At 41.7% G+C, this 20,418-nt stretch overlaps 1 protein-coding gene across 13 annotated transcripts in view; it reads right to left on the bottom strand.

The window, feature by feature from the left end:
- The window catches only part of Ablim1 (actin binding LIM protein 1), a 285,103-nt gene that overhangs the window by 188,679 nt on the left and 76,006 nt on the right, over positions 1 to 20,418 (bottom strand). The window contains exon 1 of one of the 13 annotated variants that reach the window (XM_069988073.1): positions 6,338 to 6,445. The exons of the other annotated variants lie outside the window; for them this stretch is intronic. Within the exon in view, the coding sequence (XP_069844174.1) occupies positions 6,338 to 6,371 (34 nt within the window). The 5' untranslated portion in view covers positions 6,372 to 6,445. Of the gene's footprint in view, positions 1 to 6,337; positions 6,446 to 20,418 lie in introns of those variants that run through there. 13 annotated transcript variants of the gene reach the window in all.

Genomic DNA, 20,418 nt, shown 5'->3' on the forward strand with positions numbered 1-20,418 from the left:
CATTAACCTGGGGGCCCCATGTGGATTAGGGACAGACGGGCTAAGACCCAGACTTGGAGGCACCAAGTGCTACAGAAGGCAGGGGGTAGGGGTGCCACTGTGAGCAGTTTAGTTAAGCCAAACTCCCTGCCTGGAGACCAACCCTCAGGGGCGCAAGCTGGAGATGACATGAGAGGCTATGCCAAGCGCAAGATCTCTGCTTACTTTACAATGCACAGGTGCAGTGAGACAGAGGAGGCAACTACTACCACTTCATCTGAGTGTTCTGGTATTTCATTGTGTCTCTTCAAATAAGATGCTTATATGGCCATCTTCCCTGCCCCCCCCCTCCCCGCCCCGCCACACTTACAAAAGATAGAATTTTACCTTTACATTAGTTAACTAATTCCAAATCTAGAAATGATACTCTAAAACTTTTATCAAAACTACAATGTGTCACATATCAGAAGAAACCACTAAAAGCTGGGTATTGGTGGACCACATCTGTAATCCTAGCTACTCATGAAGCTGAGATCTGAGGATCAAGGTTCAAAGCCAATCCAGGCAGGAAAGTCTGTGAAATTCGTAGCTCCATTTAACCACCACCACCACCAACAACAACAAAAACAGAAGTGGAATTATGGCTCAAGTGGTAGAATGCCAGCCATGATTAAAAACACTGAAAAATAGTGCCCTGCTCTGAATTCAAGCCCCAAGACTGTCACAAAAGAAGGGGGAGGAGGAAGAAGAGGAAGAGGAAGAGGAAGGGAGGAGGAGGAGAAAGAGGAAAGAAAAGAAAAGGAAGGAAGGGAGGGGAAAAGGAGGAAGGGAGGAAGGGAGGAAGGTTGGAAGGGAGGAAGGAAGGAAGGAAGGAAGGGAGTGAGGGAGGGAGGGAGGGAGGGAAAAGAAGGAGAAACCATTGAAATGATGAAAGATAGAAGAGGGATGGGCCAAGGAACTGCTGATTTTTAAAACAACCTTTACATAGCCTATATTCCAAGTCTGCCCACACATTGCTTTCATGTAGACCCTAAGGCAACAATAATGGATTTTTAACATTTTTGGATAACTTTTTGAACTCAAAGACTTGCTAGGCAAGTGTTCTACCACGTAAGCCACACCCCCAGCACTTTTTGCCTTTTTACCCACCATTATCCTCCTAGTGATACTTCCCACATAGCTAGGAGGCCAAGTGCATATCACTGAACCCAGCCTTTTCTTGGTTGAGATGGGGTCTCACAAGCATTTTTTCTAGGCTATACTCCTAATTTCAGCTTCCCAAGGAGCTAGGATTAAGAGGTATAAGCCACAGTGCTCAACTAAGGTTTTTGAATTTAGCATACTTTTGTTTGTTTGTTTGGTTGGTTCATTTTTTAGTAGAAGAAGAAAAGAAGAGAAAAGCATCAAAGGAAGCAGCAGCGGTGGCAGCACACACCATTAATCCTGTAAAACCCTAAATCTTACAATCTGGGACTTTATAGAAAAGTATGTTGACTTCTGTCCTTAAAAAGATTACAAGATATTTCTTCTTATTTAATTTCTCATCAAACAGATCAAATTACAAATATCTTAGACCTCTCAATAGATTACCACTTTTTTAACCTATTTTAAAAAAGTCTCCATAAGAAAAAAGCAACAGTCAGTCACAGAAAGGACACACTTTTGATTATCTTAGGAAGTCAAAACCAGAAAAACTCCATACTTCCTTGGATTTCTCATTCCTTCGTCCCCTCTTCATGGGAGAAGAAGTTATTTACTCTTAAAACTAGTACTATATTGATTAAAATCAAAGTGGCAAGAGTAGCTACCTGCTAGGCCCAGATATTGTCAGAGAGAGATTTGCCTTTCATGCATTGATTGAAGTTGTTTTTTACAATGAAAGCTCATTCTTGTATGATTTCTATAAAACAAATAAATCACCATAACAAGAAGCAAACTAGAATGAAGGCTTCAGATTTTCAAGGACTATTCAACAACATAAATAATTTTCAAGAGCTGCGCGCTGGTGGCACACACCTGTAATTGTAGCTACTTATGAGGCTGAGATTTGAAGATTGAGGTTTGAAGCCAGCCCAGGCAGAAAAGTCAGTGAGACTCTTTATCTACAATTAATCACCAAAAAGTCATATGTGAAGCTGTGGATCAAGTGGCAAAGTGTTAGCCTCGAGTGAAAAAAGCTAAGACACAGTGCCCAGCCCCTGAGTTGAAGCCTCAGTACCAGTATAATAAGAAACAAATAAAAATCAATCAATCAATAAATAAATTGCAAGAATCAGGATTTCTAACTGGACTACAATTATGCATTATATAACTCATTTATTACAGGTGAAGCATTGTGCAATAAATCTTATAAATATCCTCATTTGATCCTCATGCTTATAACAACAGATAGTATTGTTACCTCCATTGAATAGATGTAGAAACTGAGGTATATAGAAAATAAGAAACTTGCCTTAAGTGACACAACTACTAGGTATCAAAGCTGCAATTTGAAATAAATCTCTGCCTCTAGAGCTCAAGTAATTAACCAGTCTCTTATATCCAAAAGGAGTAGGCCCTCCTTCGAGTCCTTATTATGAATTTGTAATAGAAGTAACCTTGAAATTCACCAATAAAACAGTCATGTTATCAAGGGGAAAATACGTCCATAGTCTTCTGTGATTCTGGGAGTGTGCAGAGTCAGAAAGATGCTCCTGAGGACAAAAGGTACCCATTGGGAAGATAAGCAAGAAGTGGTCCATGGTGTCCCTTTTCAATTATAGGGGTCATCTAGTCCCAGGGAGCCCCAAGCCTCACCCAGTGGACATTCTAACTTCTGTAGGTGAACATGCATTCACCTATACTTCCATTCCATTCTCAATCTCCATTCTTGGCCCTGCCCAGGTCTTTCCTTAATGCTTCCTGTCAGCTGGCTGGGCAATGCACCTATGGCATACATGCCAAAGGAGCTGGTCAATTCTAAATGATAGAGATTCATTCTGAACAGTAGCTAGTCCAGCACCTGCCACCTGCTAAGAAGTGCTTGGTAAGTTAATTGTAGCAAGCAGAATGTTAATGAATAGTTCTAGTGCCAAGTCCAGGAAAGACTCTATAGCAAGTGGAGAGGAATCCTTCTGGTGAAGCTACAATGACAGAATGACTTTAAAGTTAAAAAAAAAAAGTCATGAGTGAAGCCAAGAGTCAATGAAGGGAAATGGCTGATTAGATGATTATTACTGTTGCTGTGCAATTGGGTGTTCACATAGCAAGCACCACCTTCAGTAAGATAAGTAAGGATAAATTGAGTACCAGTGGCTCATGCTTGTAATCCTGAACCACCCAGGAAGCTGAGGTCTAAGGGTCATGGTTCAAAGCCAGCCCAGTCAGGAAAATCAGTGAGACTTTCATCTCCAATTAGCCACTAAAAATGCTGGAAGTAGAGCTTGGCTCAAGTGGTAGAGTGTTAACCTTGAACACAAAAGCTCAGGGATAGTGCCCAGGCCCTCAGTTCATACCTCAGGACTGGCATAAAAAGAAAAAAGCAAAGCAAAGCAAAGATAATGCATCACTTACATCATTTAAAAATAGAAAGAGGGATTTCCCACTCCACTATGTACTGTCCAAGGGTGCTGTGTATCGTTAACCTCTGTGAAGAGTTTCTGCTTCAACTCCCACATCGGCATGGGGTGTGCTTCCCACGTATGAGGTTATAAAGAAGGGCCATGCCAGGCTCAGAGTTTCTGCTCCATGAATGTCTACAAGGTGCCCTGGGAAAGTCACAAGCCTGGGCAGTGGGTGACCATCACCACCGGGGAGCTGAGACTAAGTCTCTCATGTTGATGGCTGTTTCTCGGAACCCAGTGCTCCCCACACCAGGCTGCTGCCTGCTGCCACTCCTCAGGCATGTTCCTGCCAATGTCATGCTCTAATTGACCTGCGGTCACCCACTGTGGCAGAGCTCATTTGCAGAAGCAGCTGTGACTCTGAAAGCAGAAAAACCTGTCCAGCGTTTCCATTTTCTCTCACAAAACCCAAAAGCATGAAATAAGTATGTTGCATCCCCCGCCCCTTTCTATATGACACTTATCCGTAAGTCTTATTAAGTCCCAATCTTCTGATTACTAACCTGGCTCTCACCCCAACCTTTAAAGAATGTTTATGATGGAGACCTAATGCCAGAAGTCAGATTTTAATATAAAATAGAAGCATGGATATTTGAGAGGCCTAGATCACTGTTAATTGTCTGCAAATTCTAGCTCAAGTATATCCTTTAGAGCAGAAGCAGTAAGCTCCTGTCCCAAAGTCTTAAATTGACAGTCATCCAACTACTAGTGCTTTCAAGGTGTGCTGGAGGAGAAGGGGCATGCTGAGCTACTCATTAATAAAGGGATGGGTTAGCAGATGGTTGGTAATGTTGGTGCTTATCCAGCCATTAAAAATAAGAAATAAAATTTAAGCATGGTCAGATTGGTTTTGACTCAAAGTATCCCTCCATCAAAAAAAATTAATTAAAATGTATTGCCAATATTCCCCAGAGAGAGTAAATGGTTTAAAAATGCAGAACAGTGAAATCCCTTATGTTCTAAACATAAGGTGTAACCTGTTCTTGAGTCTTGAAATAATTTGCCAGATTCCGATTTAATTATGACTGAGATTCAAGTCAACTGTCGGGAGTTCTAGAGATACTTTCTGCAGATCCCAGCTGGCAGCCAGTGGAAAGATTCCAAATACCTTCTAAATATGCCATGAGTAGAAAGGATGAGAGTAGTCAAAAACAAGAAAGTTTTCCTTTCTGATTTGGCCTCTAAAAATATAATCCAACGGATGGCTTACTTTATTTACTTATAGTCTCTTTATCATGTAAAATTTTCCAAAGCCTGTCTTCAGTTTCCTGGAAACCAAAACAAAATTCCACTCTCTGTACAGTACAAAAGATACAAGGGATTTCAAATTCATTTTAAATTAATAAATGTACAGTTCTCTTTACAGATATTTAAATATCATGTATACTTAAATGTTACATATGCATAAGTTATATATTTAAATATTACTTGGAGTTACATAGAGACCCAGAGAGAAGTTGAGATAAGCTAGTTTAATCATTTTGACCCTTTCACACAGAAAAATCATAGAATGCACTACTGTACACTTATGAAATGTAAATATGTAGTGTGCTGTTATTAAGATTCAGATTCTATCTTTGAGGAAGACCCAGACAACATCCAAGAATCTTCTGTAAACATCAGGTGGTGACATTACCGTAGAAAGAATGAGGGAGAGAAAAAGTTGGGACAGAGTCTTGGCCTACTGCCAGTATTATATGGCCATTGTCAGCTTCAACTTTTATTACTGTGATTCTTGCCAACTTTTTTCCAGTAAATGTCTAGGGTAGATCAGTCAATAAAAAAAAATACAAAACCCACATTACTGGATTTTTAAAATTAGCACAGTCTTGAAGAGAATGTTCATTTACTTGAGAATTTTATAGCACAAAAAAGCCACCATGAATTATTCATCATCTACAGTGTGCCAACCTTGAATTCCTTCTAACTTCTTGACAAGTATGCACATGTGAAGTGTGGCAAAGTCAGACTCCTCAGTCCTCTGAACTCTTAGAGGAAGGCATAAGCCAAGCTTGCTGGAGGTGTTGGGACACTGAGCAGAGCCATTGGAAGTAAAGGTAGCTGGGCACAAAGCCCATATGCTTTCTGCAGGGCTACACCAGCCTGTCCTCCAGAGACCAAAATAAGGCACATTGCTTATCCTAAGGAGTCCAAATAGGAAAAGAATCAGAAGTCACCACCACAGACTGCTGGTACCAATGCAGTTGTCTGCAAGGCAGTGCCAGGCTGCCTCTGTGGCTGTCTAGTGGATGTGGTGTTGGCTAACAGTCCCTGGGGATGCTGTGGACGAGCTGGGCGACTCTGGAAGCCAGCATCCCCAGGGAACACTCTGCTGCAGTGCAGTTGTAGGGGAAGCATTGTTGAGGATGGTATCCAAACACCACAAGATACAGGTGTTTTCCCTCAGCCACTCAGAAGATGTCTTTTGTAGATCCCGGAAGATGGACCTGCCTACCTGGAACTGGTTAAACTAAGGTGGGCTCCTTCTACTAGCCATGTCAAGTTTGCCATCCTATTCTATTAATGATATCAGCAAACATATAAATTAGATGAATTTCATATAAATATGCACTGCACACATAAAGAGATTATCATGTTAACCTACTGCCACAAGCATTATAATAAACACTATATTATTATAATATAATAAGATGAGGTTAGCCAATGGAAAAGCTCTGCATTTTTGCTCATCTTTGAACAGGTGGCCCATACCCCAAACAGTCTCCAAAGCGTGTTTACAAAAGGAAGAGTCAAACCTTTGTAGTCTTCAGCAATGTGATGAGGGTCCATGGGCTCAGTGTTGGCAAGTTATGAACATGTACCAGGCACTAGGGTTCCAGCTCTTCTTCACTGAGTGCTGGCGTGCTGAAGGGCTGTGTCTACTCCTAGGAGGAAAGGCTGGGCCTGGCTCCTCCCAGGAGTTTGTGGGCTGAGTTAGACTCAGGGAGGGGTGTGGACCAGTGGGTGTGCCACAGCCAGATCAGGAAGAATGAGGAGTTTCCTGTGTGATTTCAGCTCCTTCCTTACCTACAGAACCCTCAGCCCCATCTCCTCCCCACCCCATCTCCAACCCATTCCAAGGCCACTTGTGAGAGGCCATCGGTTCGTTCATGCCACAGCTAAGAAAATGTCCGGTCTTCTTGGGAAGCTGCTGCTCAAACTTGCCAAGAGTTCCTGGGATTTTCTCCCCTCTGCATGAGGCAGAATCCAGATTTTGGTTCCTTGCATTTCATAATAACTCAGACACGTGAGACACAGAAAGACAAGGACTGATTTCTCACCAGCCTCCTTTTCCCCCTTAATGAATTATCTAGACCAGATGGGCTTTTTATTATAACTGTTGTTTTTTAGTATTAGGATTAAAAAAATACTATAACTTGGAGAGGATTTTTTTCCCCTATCAGCCTCCTCGTCATGGTTGGAACTATTTCCTGACAAAGTGCCCGTGGGAGACGGAGCCTGGACTTTGAGCCCTTTTATGTTAGGTACACAGTGGCTGAACAGAATGATCTCAAACCAAGAGGATCAGGAAAGAGATACTTATTTTCTTTAGGTCTTGGTGATGGGTTGGATTCCCTGTCACCTAGAACACAGCTCTTCTCCCAGTTATTTCTGAACACCAGGGATTTTGTATATAGGAAGAGTTATACAGCCACAGTTTAGATAGGAAGAGACAGGAAAAATCTTCTCAATCTCAGGTATAAGCATTGCCCAACAGATAGAAGAAAACTGGCATTATCATTTCTTTTTTGTTCAGGGGCTTGAACTCAGGGTCTAGATGCTGTCTCTTTAGCTTTTTTGGTCAAGGCTGGCACTCTACCACTTGAGCCAGAGCTCTACCTCCAGCTTTTTGGTGGATAATTGGAGATGAGCATTTCACAGACTGTCCTGCTAGGGCTGACTTCAAACCAGGATCCTCAGATATCAGCCTCCTGAATAAGTAGGGATTGTAGCCATGAGTCAAAAATGCTGGGATCAACATTATTATTTTAATTATGTGGGTAGAATATTTAGTTTCCCAATAACCAAGGCCATCCGATCTAAAATATTAATTTAATGGAAGCCTATAATCTATCCAATGGGGGAGGAGAGAATTATTTTGAACACACTGATTAAAAACAAAGTTTGCTGAACTCTCCCTCTCTCCGTGTTTTATTTTGCAGGTGCTCCTGTGGACAGCTCTACTCAAGGGTCACCTAGGCCTTCCCTGGTCAGGGCCACGCCCTGGAACTCAGTGCCTCTGATAATGTCCTCCTGACTTGGCAGCAGCACCAGGTGCTAGAGGATCACAACTGGATGGTCATTGATAAAACACTTGGCATCTGTGGAGCTGTCACGTGTTAACTGTTGCCAAAAGGCCAGTTGCACTTATTGAAATCTGATTATGCTACTGCTTAGCATTCTCACCACAGTGATTATGTATCTTACCCTAATGTTTGATTTTGCTGTTGTCTGTGTCTTGGGAAGTTTTACCACAGGAATAAAATAGAAGTCCATCACGGGGTTTGAACCCTGTTCTAGTGTTTGGTAGGCATGTGCCTTACCACTGACAACCGTGTTTCCAGATCTTTTCCTGTGCTGGTTATTTATTTAGAGTGTGTGTGCACATATGTGTATCCTAGGACTTGAACTCAGGGTCTGAGCACTGTCCGTAAGCTGTTTTACTCAAAGTCAGCATTCTACCACTTAAGGCACAGCTCCACTTCTTCTTGGTGGTTAATTAGAGATAAAAGTCTCTCAGACTTTTCCTGCCTGGTCTGGCTTCAAACTATGATCCTCAGGTCTCAGCCTTCTGAGTAGCTAGGATTATAGGAGTGAGCCACCAGCACCTGACCACACTGCCTTTTTTTTCCCTCTTTTTTAATAGTCTCATTTTCTGCCCAGGCAAGCACCTGTACTGCAATCTTCCTAATTTATCTTTCCTGTTTGTAGCTAGGATGACAGGTTTTTGCCACCATAGCCAGTATTTTTCTGATGAGACTGAGTCTTGAGGACTTTTCTGTCTCCCAAGTAGCTAGTATTACAGATGTGAGCCACTGTGATTGGCTGGAACATGTCTTTTTTTGGGGGGGGGGGTCCAGTCGTGGGGCCTGAACTCTGGGCCTGGGCACTGTCCCTCAGCTCTTCAGCTCAAGGCTAGCGCTCTACCACTTGAGCCACAGCGCCACTTCCGGCTTTTTTTCTTTTTGCTTATGTGGTACTGAGGAATCGAACCCAGAGCCTCAGGCATGCAAGGCAAGCGCTCTACCACTGAGCCACCTTTCCAGCTCCAAATCTTTTTAAGTTATATATTTTTAAGAATTCTTGTTAGCCTTCTCTTAAAATGTAATGGGAACCAATTTTTCATAATTTCTTAAATTATTAATTGTCTCAAATTATTATTCCTATCTAATTTTAAATGGAAGAGGGAAGAAAGAAGCAAGCACAGAGTTTCAACTACTTTCTAAGGCTAAAAAAAGGTGGCTAGGTTAAAAAGCATGGCATCCTTATCTTTTGGAAGGCAGGGAAGCTGCCCTCTTAGAGTGACCAATTTTGAAACTTTATTACCAATCAAGTAATGCTTATTTTGGAGATAGAGTCACATAAGCTTTTCCGCCCAGATGACTTTGAGCCTCAATCTTCAGATCTCAGCCTCCTGAGTAGCTAGAATTATGGGTGCAAGCCACTGGTACCTAGCAAAAGAATCTCTAATTGTAGTCCCCAAATCTGAGTTGTTAGCTGAACTAGACATTGTTTGCTTGGTAATTTATTAGAACCAAGAACCCAGCTACTTACAACCCAGAACTATTCATGAATTAAATGGTAATGTTACTTGTCTTCCCAACATCAGACATATCTGTATGTTCCTTTAGACCAGGAGCAGAAAGAAGCCTTTCTGAAGTCTTACTCCAAGGAAGCCCTCACAGGAAATAACAGACAGATACCTAACACATAAAGGGCTTTCTATTGTGTATATTGACATGTATTTGAAAAATGTCTGCTTAAACATTGTTCAACAAGTTTCTTAACCAGGGACTTAAAATGCAGGTGTGCTGTGTAAGTGAGATGCATAAGATAAGAAAAATCTGTCTAAGCATATTTGACTAGAGATGCTTCAAGCTTAGCATAACCATTCACCACTGAGCAGTTCAGAGAACTCATCTCTAAGAAAGGAGAAAGGAAGGAAGGATTTTAGAGACAATTTCTTATTTGAAAGATGAGAAGTCTTAAAGCCAGGAGAACTGAGGAACTTGTCCTAGGCTGGACGGAATGTATGGGGACGATTGTGCTGTTGGTGATGCTGGGTTTTGCTACCTGAAGGATCTGTGTGCAGGTGAAGTGTGGAGCACAGAGATGCTTGCCTACCCTGGGTACACGGAAAACACCTCATCTGACAACAGATCATGGTCAAAGCCCAGGCCCAGATCTGCTTTTCAATTACAGAATAGGACGTGAGGCTGACCAGAACCTAATTTACGACGGTTTATGAGTGAAAAATAGCAGATACCATAATGACACTTTCACAAGGTCCTGGTCTCATTTTTTAAACTAAGCGGAAGAGACAGAAACGTGAAGCAAATTGAATTCCCTAAGAAAAATGATTCCTCTGGGGAAGATGAAAATTAAATTTCTTAAAAGGTCATATTCAATAAAGAAGAACCTTCTAGACTTTATCTAGAAAGACACAGGGGAAAAAAGTGAAGTGCTAATGGGCCATTTCCCTTTCACTTGGGTTCCAATGGTGTTACTATGAAAGTCCAGGTAACTAGCCCCAACCAAAGCCCAGTTATGAGACCTCACTGGAGAGGAGAGCTGCAAAACTAAAATGACCAGACCTTTAAACAGAGCCTAAACTAAAGCAGTCTTGGTAGCTTACAACTATCTCTGGTTTCTGCTTATTGCTTCCTGGACATAGCCCATGAGATTGGTTTTGACTGGCAAATAAATGTTATGAACTTTACTACGATATTACCAATTCCTTTTGCATATAGCCACTGTATACCTCAGAATTAGCCTTTACCCACAGCCTGTTTATGCTTTCTGCAAAATGTTTAAATACTGAAGTCTGTAATGTAAGGGAAATGGTCTTATCTGAATCAAAAAATCATTTTTTGTATTCATGCAATTCTCCTGAATTAATTTCATATACAAAGAAAGCCCTTCTGTGCCAGGGCTGCAGAGAGAAAGGGTGGTCCTAGCACACAACTTCTTCTCTCCCCTGGTGACCGCTGCTCAGAGCAGCAGGCAAGTGTAGACAGGAGGTGCCACCCGCTGACTACCAGGAAGAGGCAGAGACCCAGCTTCTTCTCTGGGCCCTAGTACCAACTTACCAATGATCCCAGGCAAATCGCCAAACTCTTCCAAATCTATCAAATAGGCCACTGACTCCTATTTCTCTACTTTTCTGTCTTCTTTCCTTCCCTCCCTACTTCCTTCCCTCCTTCCTTCCTTCTTTCCTTCATTTCTTCCTTCCTTCTCCTTTCTTCCTTCTTTCATTCCTTCTTCCTTCTTTCTCTCCCTTCCTCTCTCCCTTCCTGTCTTCTTTTCTTCCTTTCATTCCTCTTCTATCTCCCCTCCATCTCCACTCTCTTCTTCCTTTCCTCCCTTCCTTCCTTCTCATTTCTTTTCTTTTCTCTTTTTGTTTGGGGGGGGGTCTAGTTTTGTCAAAACAAAATCTCTAGCACACTGGACTCCATATTCAACAACAAACAGGCAGGATGGGAAAGGAGTGAAAATCTACCACCTTGACTGAGGCTTTTCCAAATCACTGTTTTAGGCTGTCCCTGCTGCCACCCAAAAATAGGGATAGGCTTTTTCAAAGTTATTCTGGCCCAGGGGCTATGGAAAATAAAACATGTCTCACATCTATCAATTATTCTTCATAGCAATTAGGAGTGAGAACTGTTATTAGTTTCTCTCTCACAGATGAGGAAACTAAACTGAAAGGGAAAGCAAACACTGTCAAGGTCACAGCTTATAGGCAGAAGGGCAGGAACCTGAACTTGGGTCTATAGAGCACAATCACTGTTCCTCAGGGGGAAGTGCTCCCTGGAGGGAGAGCTGGGAGACACTGCACAGTGTCTGTGGATGCCATGAAGTAGAGGGGTTTACATGGACTTCTAGAGCTAGAAGGAATAATCAGAAGCAGAATGCACTTGGTGGCTGCCTTAAGAAGCTTTCTACATCTTTCTAAACTCCTACCAGAAAAAAAAAATCAGTTCCAGTGCATTCCTTTCCAGACTTGCGGAGAACCCTCCATTTGATGAAAGTGTTCCATGGCTAAAAATAAACGTATACGGAAAAACTCCCATCCTATTCAATCCTTTCATGTGAGAAAGGAGAAAAAGGCAGGCCGGATGAAAGAAAGGACAGGGGCCTGGTTTCAGAGCGAATGTCCAAGCAAGGTTTCAAACAGCCACAGGCCCCAAGCAACGCACCTATGTGGGTGCTCTCCCTAGATCCAGTATCCAGGCCCTGACGCATGCGCCCTTGCCCTCATCTATCAGGTATCCAGGTCCACTACTGGAGCTCCTTCCATCCCAGTCTTTAGTCCTCTAGGTGCAATCTCCTTGATAGGTGAAAGAAGGGTGTTATTGCTAGCACTTAAGGCATGTTTAAAGTAGTAAGCAGAGAGGCTAGGGACAGAGTAATAGCAAGAATCCTGCCAAATGAAGATGATGGGATTAATGACGTGCATGCTTAGAGTCGGATTTAACCCTCACACTATGCTTTGAAATCTCATGTGGAGATGAAAACACTGAGGCTCAGAGAAGCTGCGTCACTTTCCCAAATCCATGCTGCATGGAAGAAGTCCAGTCTTTCTCCACATTTAAACCCCATCAAACTATCTTCCTACAAGGTAGGGCGTGGTAGGTAGACCCCTTTTAAGGAAAGGAAAACAGACCCAGCAAGTGAACAAACTATATAAAGTCTCTGGCCTAAGACTCAGGCCAGAACTGGGCCTGCTAGGATTCAATACATGTTTAAGTTAAAGAATTATGCTGCTAGAAATGGCAATGATTAAGTAAGAACTTCAAGGAGATGTGAATAGCCACATGCAATAGAAAAAAGAACTCTTGTTCATGAAGCTGTGCACAGCCAAAGTATGTGGGGGTGCAAATTTTGATTTCTGAACCCAAGAGCCTAGTAGAGTGCCAGATTCCTTGACAAACCAGAAATTCCAGATTGTTATTGCCATTGTGCCATCAGCTTGTGGCAACTGGTCCTTATCAACATGCCTCAGCTAACGTCCTACACAATCTTATTCTGGCACGCCTGTGAAATTCTCCTAATTACAGTTTCCCTGATTCTCTATCCAAGTTTGAAATCTATCTGCATTGTTCAGAATTTAGCAAGATTAGTTCACATCTTTCCTTGATAGCCCTAGTATATACAGAGATTTGAAGAAAGAGGGTTTAGAAGCAGTAATCAGTGCTTCTTGCTCAGGGACCAGTACACACTTCTCTCCTTTGTCTCTGCAGAGAGCAACTAGGGGAAAGTCCGAAATAGATCTGGTCTAAGTCAGGGGAGTGGAGCACAAGCATGAGGCCTGGGTTAAATCCCCAGTACTAAGAAAGGGAGGGAAGAAATAGGCCCCAAATACAATAGTAGCTGGATGTAGGTGGCTCACACTTGCTACTAGCTACTCAGGAGGCTGAGATCTGAGGATCACAGTTTGAAGCCAGCCCAGGTAGGAAAGTCCATGAGACTCTTATCTCCAATTAACTACCAACAAGCTAGAAATGGAGCTGTGGTCAAGTGATAGAGTACCAACCTTGAGCACAAAAGCTCAAGGACAGCACCTAGACCCTGAGTTCAAATCCCAGGACCTGCACAAAAATAAACAAACAAAAATATTGTTGTTTTCTAGAGCTGCTATAAGATCTCACAGATTTGGTGGCTTCAATCATTGATTCTGATGCAGTTCTGGAGGCTGGGAGTCGAGATGCAGTTAGCAGGTTTGTTTTCTTTGAAGACCTCTTTCCTTGGCTTGAAGATAACTAACTCTGCACTGTGTCCCACTCATGGTGTCCTTCATTGTATATACTTACCTAGTTTCTCTCTCTTCTCCCCTTTGCCCTCTCTCCCCTCTCCCCCCTCTCCTTCCCTCCCCTGCTGGTGTGATTCCAGGTTTTTTCTTCTGCTCCTCCTCTCCCCTCCTCATCCTTGTCCTCGTCCTCGTCCTCCTCCTTGTCCTCCTCCTCCTCCTCCTCCTCTTCCTCTTCCTCTTCCTCTTCCTCTTCCTCTTCCTCTTCCTCTTCCTCTTCCTCTTCCTCTTCCTCTTCCTCTTCTTCTTCTTCTTCTTCTTCTTCTTCTTCTTCTTCTCCTCTTCATCAGTCATGACTTGAATTCAGGGGCCTGGATGCCGTTCCTAAGCTCTTTTTGCTTAAGGCTATCACTCTACTATTTTGAGCCACAACATCACTTCCATGTTTCTGGTGGTTAATTAGAGATAAGAGTCTCACAGATTTTCCTGACTGGGCTGGCTATGAACCATGATCCTCAAATCTCAGCCTCCTGAGTAGCTAGGATTACAGATGTGAGCCACCAGTGCCTAGCTTAGGTTTCTTCTTTTAAGAACACAGGTCACAGATCAGGTATATTTGTCATATACCTGTAACCCTAGTTACATGGGAGGCATAACTGGGAGGATTGTTATATCTAAAGCCATCCCTAGCAAAGAAAAAAACCTTAACCCTATCTAAATATAAACTAAAGCAACTAAATAAACTAAAAACAAAAATAAAACAAAGTGCTAGAAGTATAGCTCAAGTGGTACAGCACTTGTCTAGCATGTGCAAAGTCTTGAGTTCAAACATACAGTACAAACAAATAAATAAACCACAAAGAAAACCTATGAGACCAGTATTAATGATCCCACCCATTTTAAATAAGCCCTAATTACAAATGCAACCTCATCTTGAGACAGAGGAATGTAAAACTAGAACACACGAACTTTAGAAGGGGGGTGGTGATACACAATTCAACTCATAATAGAATGGATCTTTTCTTTGGCTGTTATTAAGTCTCAGGACTATGCCAAAACCTTTTTGTCTACTTCTGGATTCCAAAAAAAAAAAGAACTCAGAACAGTCAGTAGGTCTTAAGACTCATGACTCAAGAAAGAGCATGCTAGAAGAGGAGGAAAGAATGGAGTTGGTGGTCAGACACAAAATCCACTCCTCCCCTTCTCTTTCCTTGTATATAGGGTCAGAGAAAAACCTCTCTACCTCCTTATACACCAGCACAATTATATTTTTTTCTCCCCACCCCCACTCCTCACAGCTTATATAAGGCCAGTCCCAAGAGGCTTTTTTTAAAACTTCAAGTGGCACTTATAAAACAGTCTGAGTCAGAAACATGAACAATTACTAAAAAGTACACACTGGAATGAAGAACGTGAGTTTGGCAGCTGGCAGGCCCTCTCTCTCTCCAGGCCTGGGGCAGATGCTGGCTGGGATCAGCCTTCAGGAATTGGCATGGGGCTTCCCGAACAGCTGACCTAGCCCAGCAGAGTGAGGACACAGAGGCAGACAGCCTCCCGCGGCACACCCACCCCAAGGCGGGGGCTGCAGGCAGTTAAGGCCATCCACCTGCAGAGAGAAACCTGCAGAGCCAGAACCTGCTACACCTTGCTCCTCTTAGGCAGTCTGTGCAAGTGGCTTCTACAAAACAAAGCAGGTCTTCTGTGTTTAGAGGTATCTAAACCATGTCACACCAGAAACAGAGGAGGACAAATGTGAAGCTACATTTGCCATGGAGAAGCAAGCCCATGCCCAGCACTGGGTTTAATAGACAGTCCTCATGTTCATTTCCTATAATTAGTTATTCTTTACAGCACCAACTTTGAAGGTTCTCAAAATTTTTTCATGTCAGTATAAAATTCCATTATCTTCCTTGAGATCTTGAAGTATCATTTTAGCCATGCCATTTGGTTTATGTGAAGTACCATAAAATAAAAATGATTTTAGATAGCTATAACCTAATACAGATGGAAGATTATAGTTTGGAAATCTCTTTAATATGCAAAACAACACAACTGTAGAGGAAAATTATACCAGTTAGGAACTGGCATTAACCCTTCAAAAGGAAACCTGCCCATTAAGCCCCCTACAAATCCATTATTATATATAAAGAAACTAAGCTCCTTACACAGAAATCAAAAGCATTTAGGCAATGGAAATTAAACAGGAATTCAAACTGCTATCCTTTAAGGTATTTTAAAACACAGTGTGCCTATAAAGTTAAAATGGAAATGAATTAAAAGAGAAATCAAATTAATTTGGGAAAATTAAAAATGAGCTTGAAAATAAAAAAAAAGAACCTCAACAGACAGGTTAAAAAATGTCAAGGAAAAATACCAAGAAGATTCAACACCTGTCTGTTGAGGGGAAAAAAACTGACAAAAGTCTTCAGACTTCAAGAAAGACATGAATGTTCAGAATGAAGGAAAACAAATCATGAGATAAAGAAGATGAAGAAAACAAGACAAGAAGACATATGCTGATGGAAATTTGGAACTTCAAAGACCCAGAGAAGTGATTTTTCTAGAGTACTGGGCCTTGAACTCAAGGCTTTGTGCTTGCTTGGCAGTTACTCAAACCCTTGAGTCACACCTTCTCTCCAGAAAAGTTCTCACATGTTAGCAGAGACCAAATTAGATTAAGAAGGAAAGGACTTGGGCTAGTATTAGTCTTGGCAGCCACTCTGATGTCAAAAGAATAAAGATTTTCAAATTTTTAGGTAAAAAAGTAATAATTCTTTTTTTGTTGTTGTTTTTTGTAGGTCGTGGGGCCTGAACTCTGGGCCTGGGCACTGTCTCTCAGCTCTTCAGCTCAAGGCCAGCGCTCTACCACTTGAGCCACAGTGCTACTTCCAGTTTTCTGGTGGTTAACTGGAAGTAAGAGTTTCATAAACTTTCCTGCCCAGGCTGGCTTTGAACCGTGATCCTCAGATTTCAGCCTCCTGAGTAGGATTACAGACCTGAGCCTCTGGTGCCAGGCAATAACAGTTTTGAATTAGCTATCTATTCCAGGTAAATCATGTTTGTGGTCAAGACGAGAGAATTTCATATATGTGGGATTTCACTCACCTCCCAAGTACACTTTACTGAAAAGCATTGCTTAAAGGTTGACTCAGACAGAAAAAAAAATTAATCTTCAAACTGAAAGCTATAGATTTCAAAAAGATATGGAGTCAGTTTAGGAATAAAATGTGGGGGAGGGGAGGAGAATCTCACAAGGTCATTTATGCAACTGACTTAGAAATGCATGACGCCAAAGACGAACATGGCCGGAGTTTAGACAAAACAAAATGGCTGAGTGTGCACAATTATTAAAACTGGGTAACAGACAATGATGTTATTATACTATTTTGTCTACTTTTTATTATTAAAATTTCAAACATGTGCAAAGGAAAAGTGAATGCTGAATTTTAAAATATAATACAACACAGATGTTTAGAATTTTATTTTTGCTAATTTTTATTATTGTCATCCTTTTTTTAAGTTAGTAAGCTAAAAAAAATTTTAATCTCCTATTTTCAAAGCTTTTCTCTAAATACCATGTTGCCAGTGAGGGATATCTTTACTGCTAATAATAAAAATGATAAATTACAGACAATCTCAAATATATTATCTTTTAAGCTGGGCACTGGTGGCCAATGCTTGTAATTCTAGTTACTCAAGAGGCTGAGATCTGAGGATTTGGGTTCAAAGCCAGCCCAAGCAGGAAAGTCTGTGAGACCCTTATCTCTAGCAAAAAGTCAAAAGTAAAGGTAAGGTGTGGCTCAAGTGGTAGAGCACCAGTCTTGAGAGAGAAAAAGCTAAGGGACAGTGAGCCCAAGCCCTTTATTTAAGCCCTAGGACCACCAGCACTAGATAGACAGACAAATAGAGATTTCTTTTAAAAAATATATTGGCTTTTGCAATACCATAGATGTTTCTAGTAAGTGACTGAATAATTTTCATGAGTAAAACTCATAAATCTGATGAGCTTGAGAATAAAGATTTGCAAAATGGAATCTAAAACATTTTAATGATAACAATCACTTGTATTTTTTAAATCATCATCATTTTGTTTTTCATTGTTAACCAATGGTTGGTTGTGATTGTAGCTCAAACAATATACAAATAAAAAGCATACATCCAGATATTTCTATAAGTACAAATCAGCTCCATTAGTCATGATATACCTTCATCTGCTACATATCCAGAAGCTCTGAAATCACTAGTTCAACAAAAGAAAAAAAATTAATTATCTTATTCCTTGATTTTTAAAATAGAATATATCAGATATCATTATAGCTTTTCAATTCATGAATTTTCACAGAAACTCCATAAACCAATGCAGACATTATAAATCCCTCAGTAGCAAAATACTACACTGAGAAATACTACTCCTGAGAAAATCTCAGTAGTTATAACACATGGAATACCCTTTTGTAGAGTACCATGAGTCTGTCACACTTAGTAATGAACAAAAAGGGAGAACTCATGTTTCTCTCTTAAAATGTCCTTTATACTCTTGCAAAGACATACTCTCCACCAGTGGATGGAAAGTTTTTAATCATGGTCTACATTCAGCTCAAAGGTCACTTCCTCCTTGAATCCTTTCCAATCTCAGTCTGCCTCTACAGTAATCAAACTTCAACTATAGCACATTCCCCTGTAGGATCTGTGTGTGCCTTCCACCAGGCCTGGCTTTTAGTAGGGATGTAAGAAGTGGGAGACATCATTGTACCCATTTCACAGATGGGACTATCTTTCCTAAATTCCTTTTGTCAATAGTGGCATCACCAGTCTGTCCCTCTAGACTGACTCTTAAAGACCTCGGAGCTTTCAGGAGCCAGCCTGAGTTCAGTCATGCAAGCTTCCAATGCTACCCTGTGCTTTACATGTTACACACTCTACGAAAGCTCATTGAATTTGGTCTGCATTTAGGCTGTATACAACGAAAACTAATCAATTGAAGTCCTTTACCAGTTGGTCCAACTGAACTGAGCCCAGCAGGGGCCCCGGCAGGGGTCAAGGACAGAGTGGTGCACCACCGCCCTCTACTGGAGAAGCAGTTTCTCGCCGCTTCAAACTAGGAGGGAACTTGACTCCTCTTTTAGAGTCAAAGTACTCGCTACATCTTTATCCCTGTGGAAGTGTGTGGATTCTCCTTGTAACAGTGTGCGTTCACGTCCCTGAGTACTGGGAAAACAGACACTGGACGTATTACTGTTGTCACAAAAGCACAGGCCATGTTTTGTTTGTGTAGTCAGATCAGAAAGGATTGCCTTTCTAATCATATAGAGAACCTTTTCCTAAATTTAGGCTGCCACCTGCCACAGTGATTTTGGTAATTCTGTGATTAGGCTTTTCCAGTTACTCAGTGACCATGTCTCTCTCCTCTCTCTCCCCCCTCCCTCTCCCTCCCCTTTTCTTCCTCTCTCTCTCCCTCTTTCTGTCTCTCTCTCCCTCCTCTCTCTTGATCTCTCTTTTTCTTGTCCTTTCTTCCCTCTTCCTTCTTTCCTCTCATCCTCCCCCTCTCTCTCTTACCCACGCACATATCTGTAAAGGGTCTTGAAATAATAAGAGCTTAAATTGTTGCTGCATAAGCTATTTTTAAAAAGTAACTATCATGCTTCTCTAGAGGAGTAGTTCATCAATGGAGATTATTTCTAAATCAGCTTGACTAGCTACTAATCCAGAATTTAGCATGAACATTACATATTGGTAGGGGTTTGTTTGCCTGGCTCAGACATTCCTTAAATTGGTCATAGCTTATTTACATTTCCTATCATTTTCTATAAAATGATCCACAACCAACGCCTGCCATTGGTCATTCTGTGGGGAGAGCAAATCAGGCCAGACCTTCCTGAGTGACTGTGGACTTACAGTCTTTCCTAGGTCACACCAGAAAATGTGAAGGTCTGCTTCATTACAGGCTGCAAAGGGAACCCACAGGTTGTTCCGAGGGAACAATACATTTGTAGATCATTGACTCTGTTAAAGTTTCAAGTCCAACTTCAGTGCTTGCAGATTCTCAAAGACAAACTTAGGAATAGTTTATAAGCTGAAGTAGAAAACCCACTTTACAAATTCCACTTGTGCACACAAATCTTCAAGCAATTTCAAAGGTTGGAGTAGTTATGGCCTTAATTTCTAAGCAAAAGACACTCTTATGTGTTTATTCATTCATTAACTTACTTACTGGTCATACTAGAGTTTTGGATTCAGAGCCTCTCATTTGCTAGACAAGCACTCTTCCACTTGAGCTATGCCCCTAGCCCTTCTTTCCTTTAGTTATTTTTCAGATGGGATCCTACTTTTCATGCCTCGGCCAGCCTGAACTATAATCCCCTCTGCTTTATGCCTCCTAGTAACTTCTTGCCTATGATGGCCTCAAACTAGGCTCATCCCATCCCAAGTAGCTAGGATTACAAGCACTAGACATGGCACATAGCCTCATGATAGTACCTTAACTGCCATGGTAAGGTAGTAAGAAAAGGAAGTCTGAGTTCTTTTTTTTGGGGGGGGGGTCCGGTCATGGGGCCTGAACTCTGGACCTGGGCGCTGTCCCTCAGCTCTTCAGCTCAAGGCTAGCACTCTACCACTTGAGCCATAGTGCCACTTCCAGCTTTTTTCTTATGTGGTGCTGAGGAATTGAACCCAGGGCCTCAGGCATGCAAGGCAAGCACTCTACCACTGAGCCACCTTCCCAGCCCGAAGTCTGAGTTCTTTTCCTTTAGTATCTGGTCTACTTCCTAAAGTAAACATGTGCTGAATTAATTCAACAAGGAGCTTAACACACTTAAGCCATCTTAGCTATCAGGATGTGTGTGTGCTCATACTCAAGCCTTCGAAGAAAGA

Source organism: Dipodomys merriami, unplaced genomic scaffold (assembly GCF_024711535.1).
Source record: "Dipodomys merriami isolate MVZ:Mamm:240054 unplaced genomic scaffold, mDipMer1.0.p SCAF_35, whole genome shotgun sequence".
In the NCBI taxonomy this organism is placed as follows: domain Eukaryota; kingdom Metazoa; phylum Chordata; class Mammalia; order Rodentia; family Heteromyidae; genus Dipodomys; species Dipodomys merriami.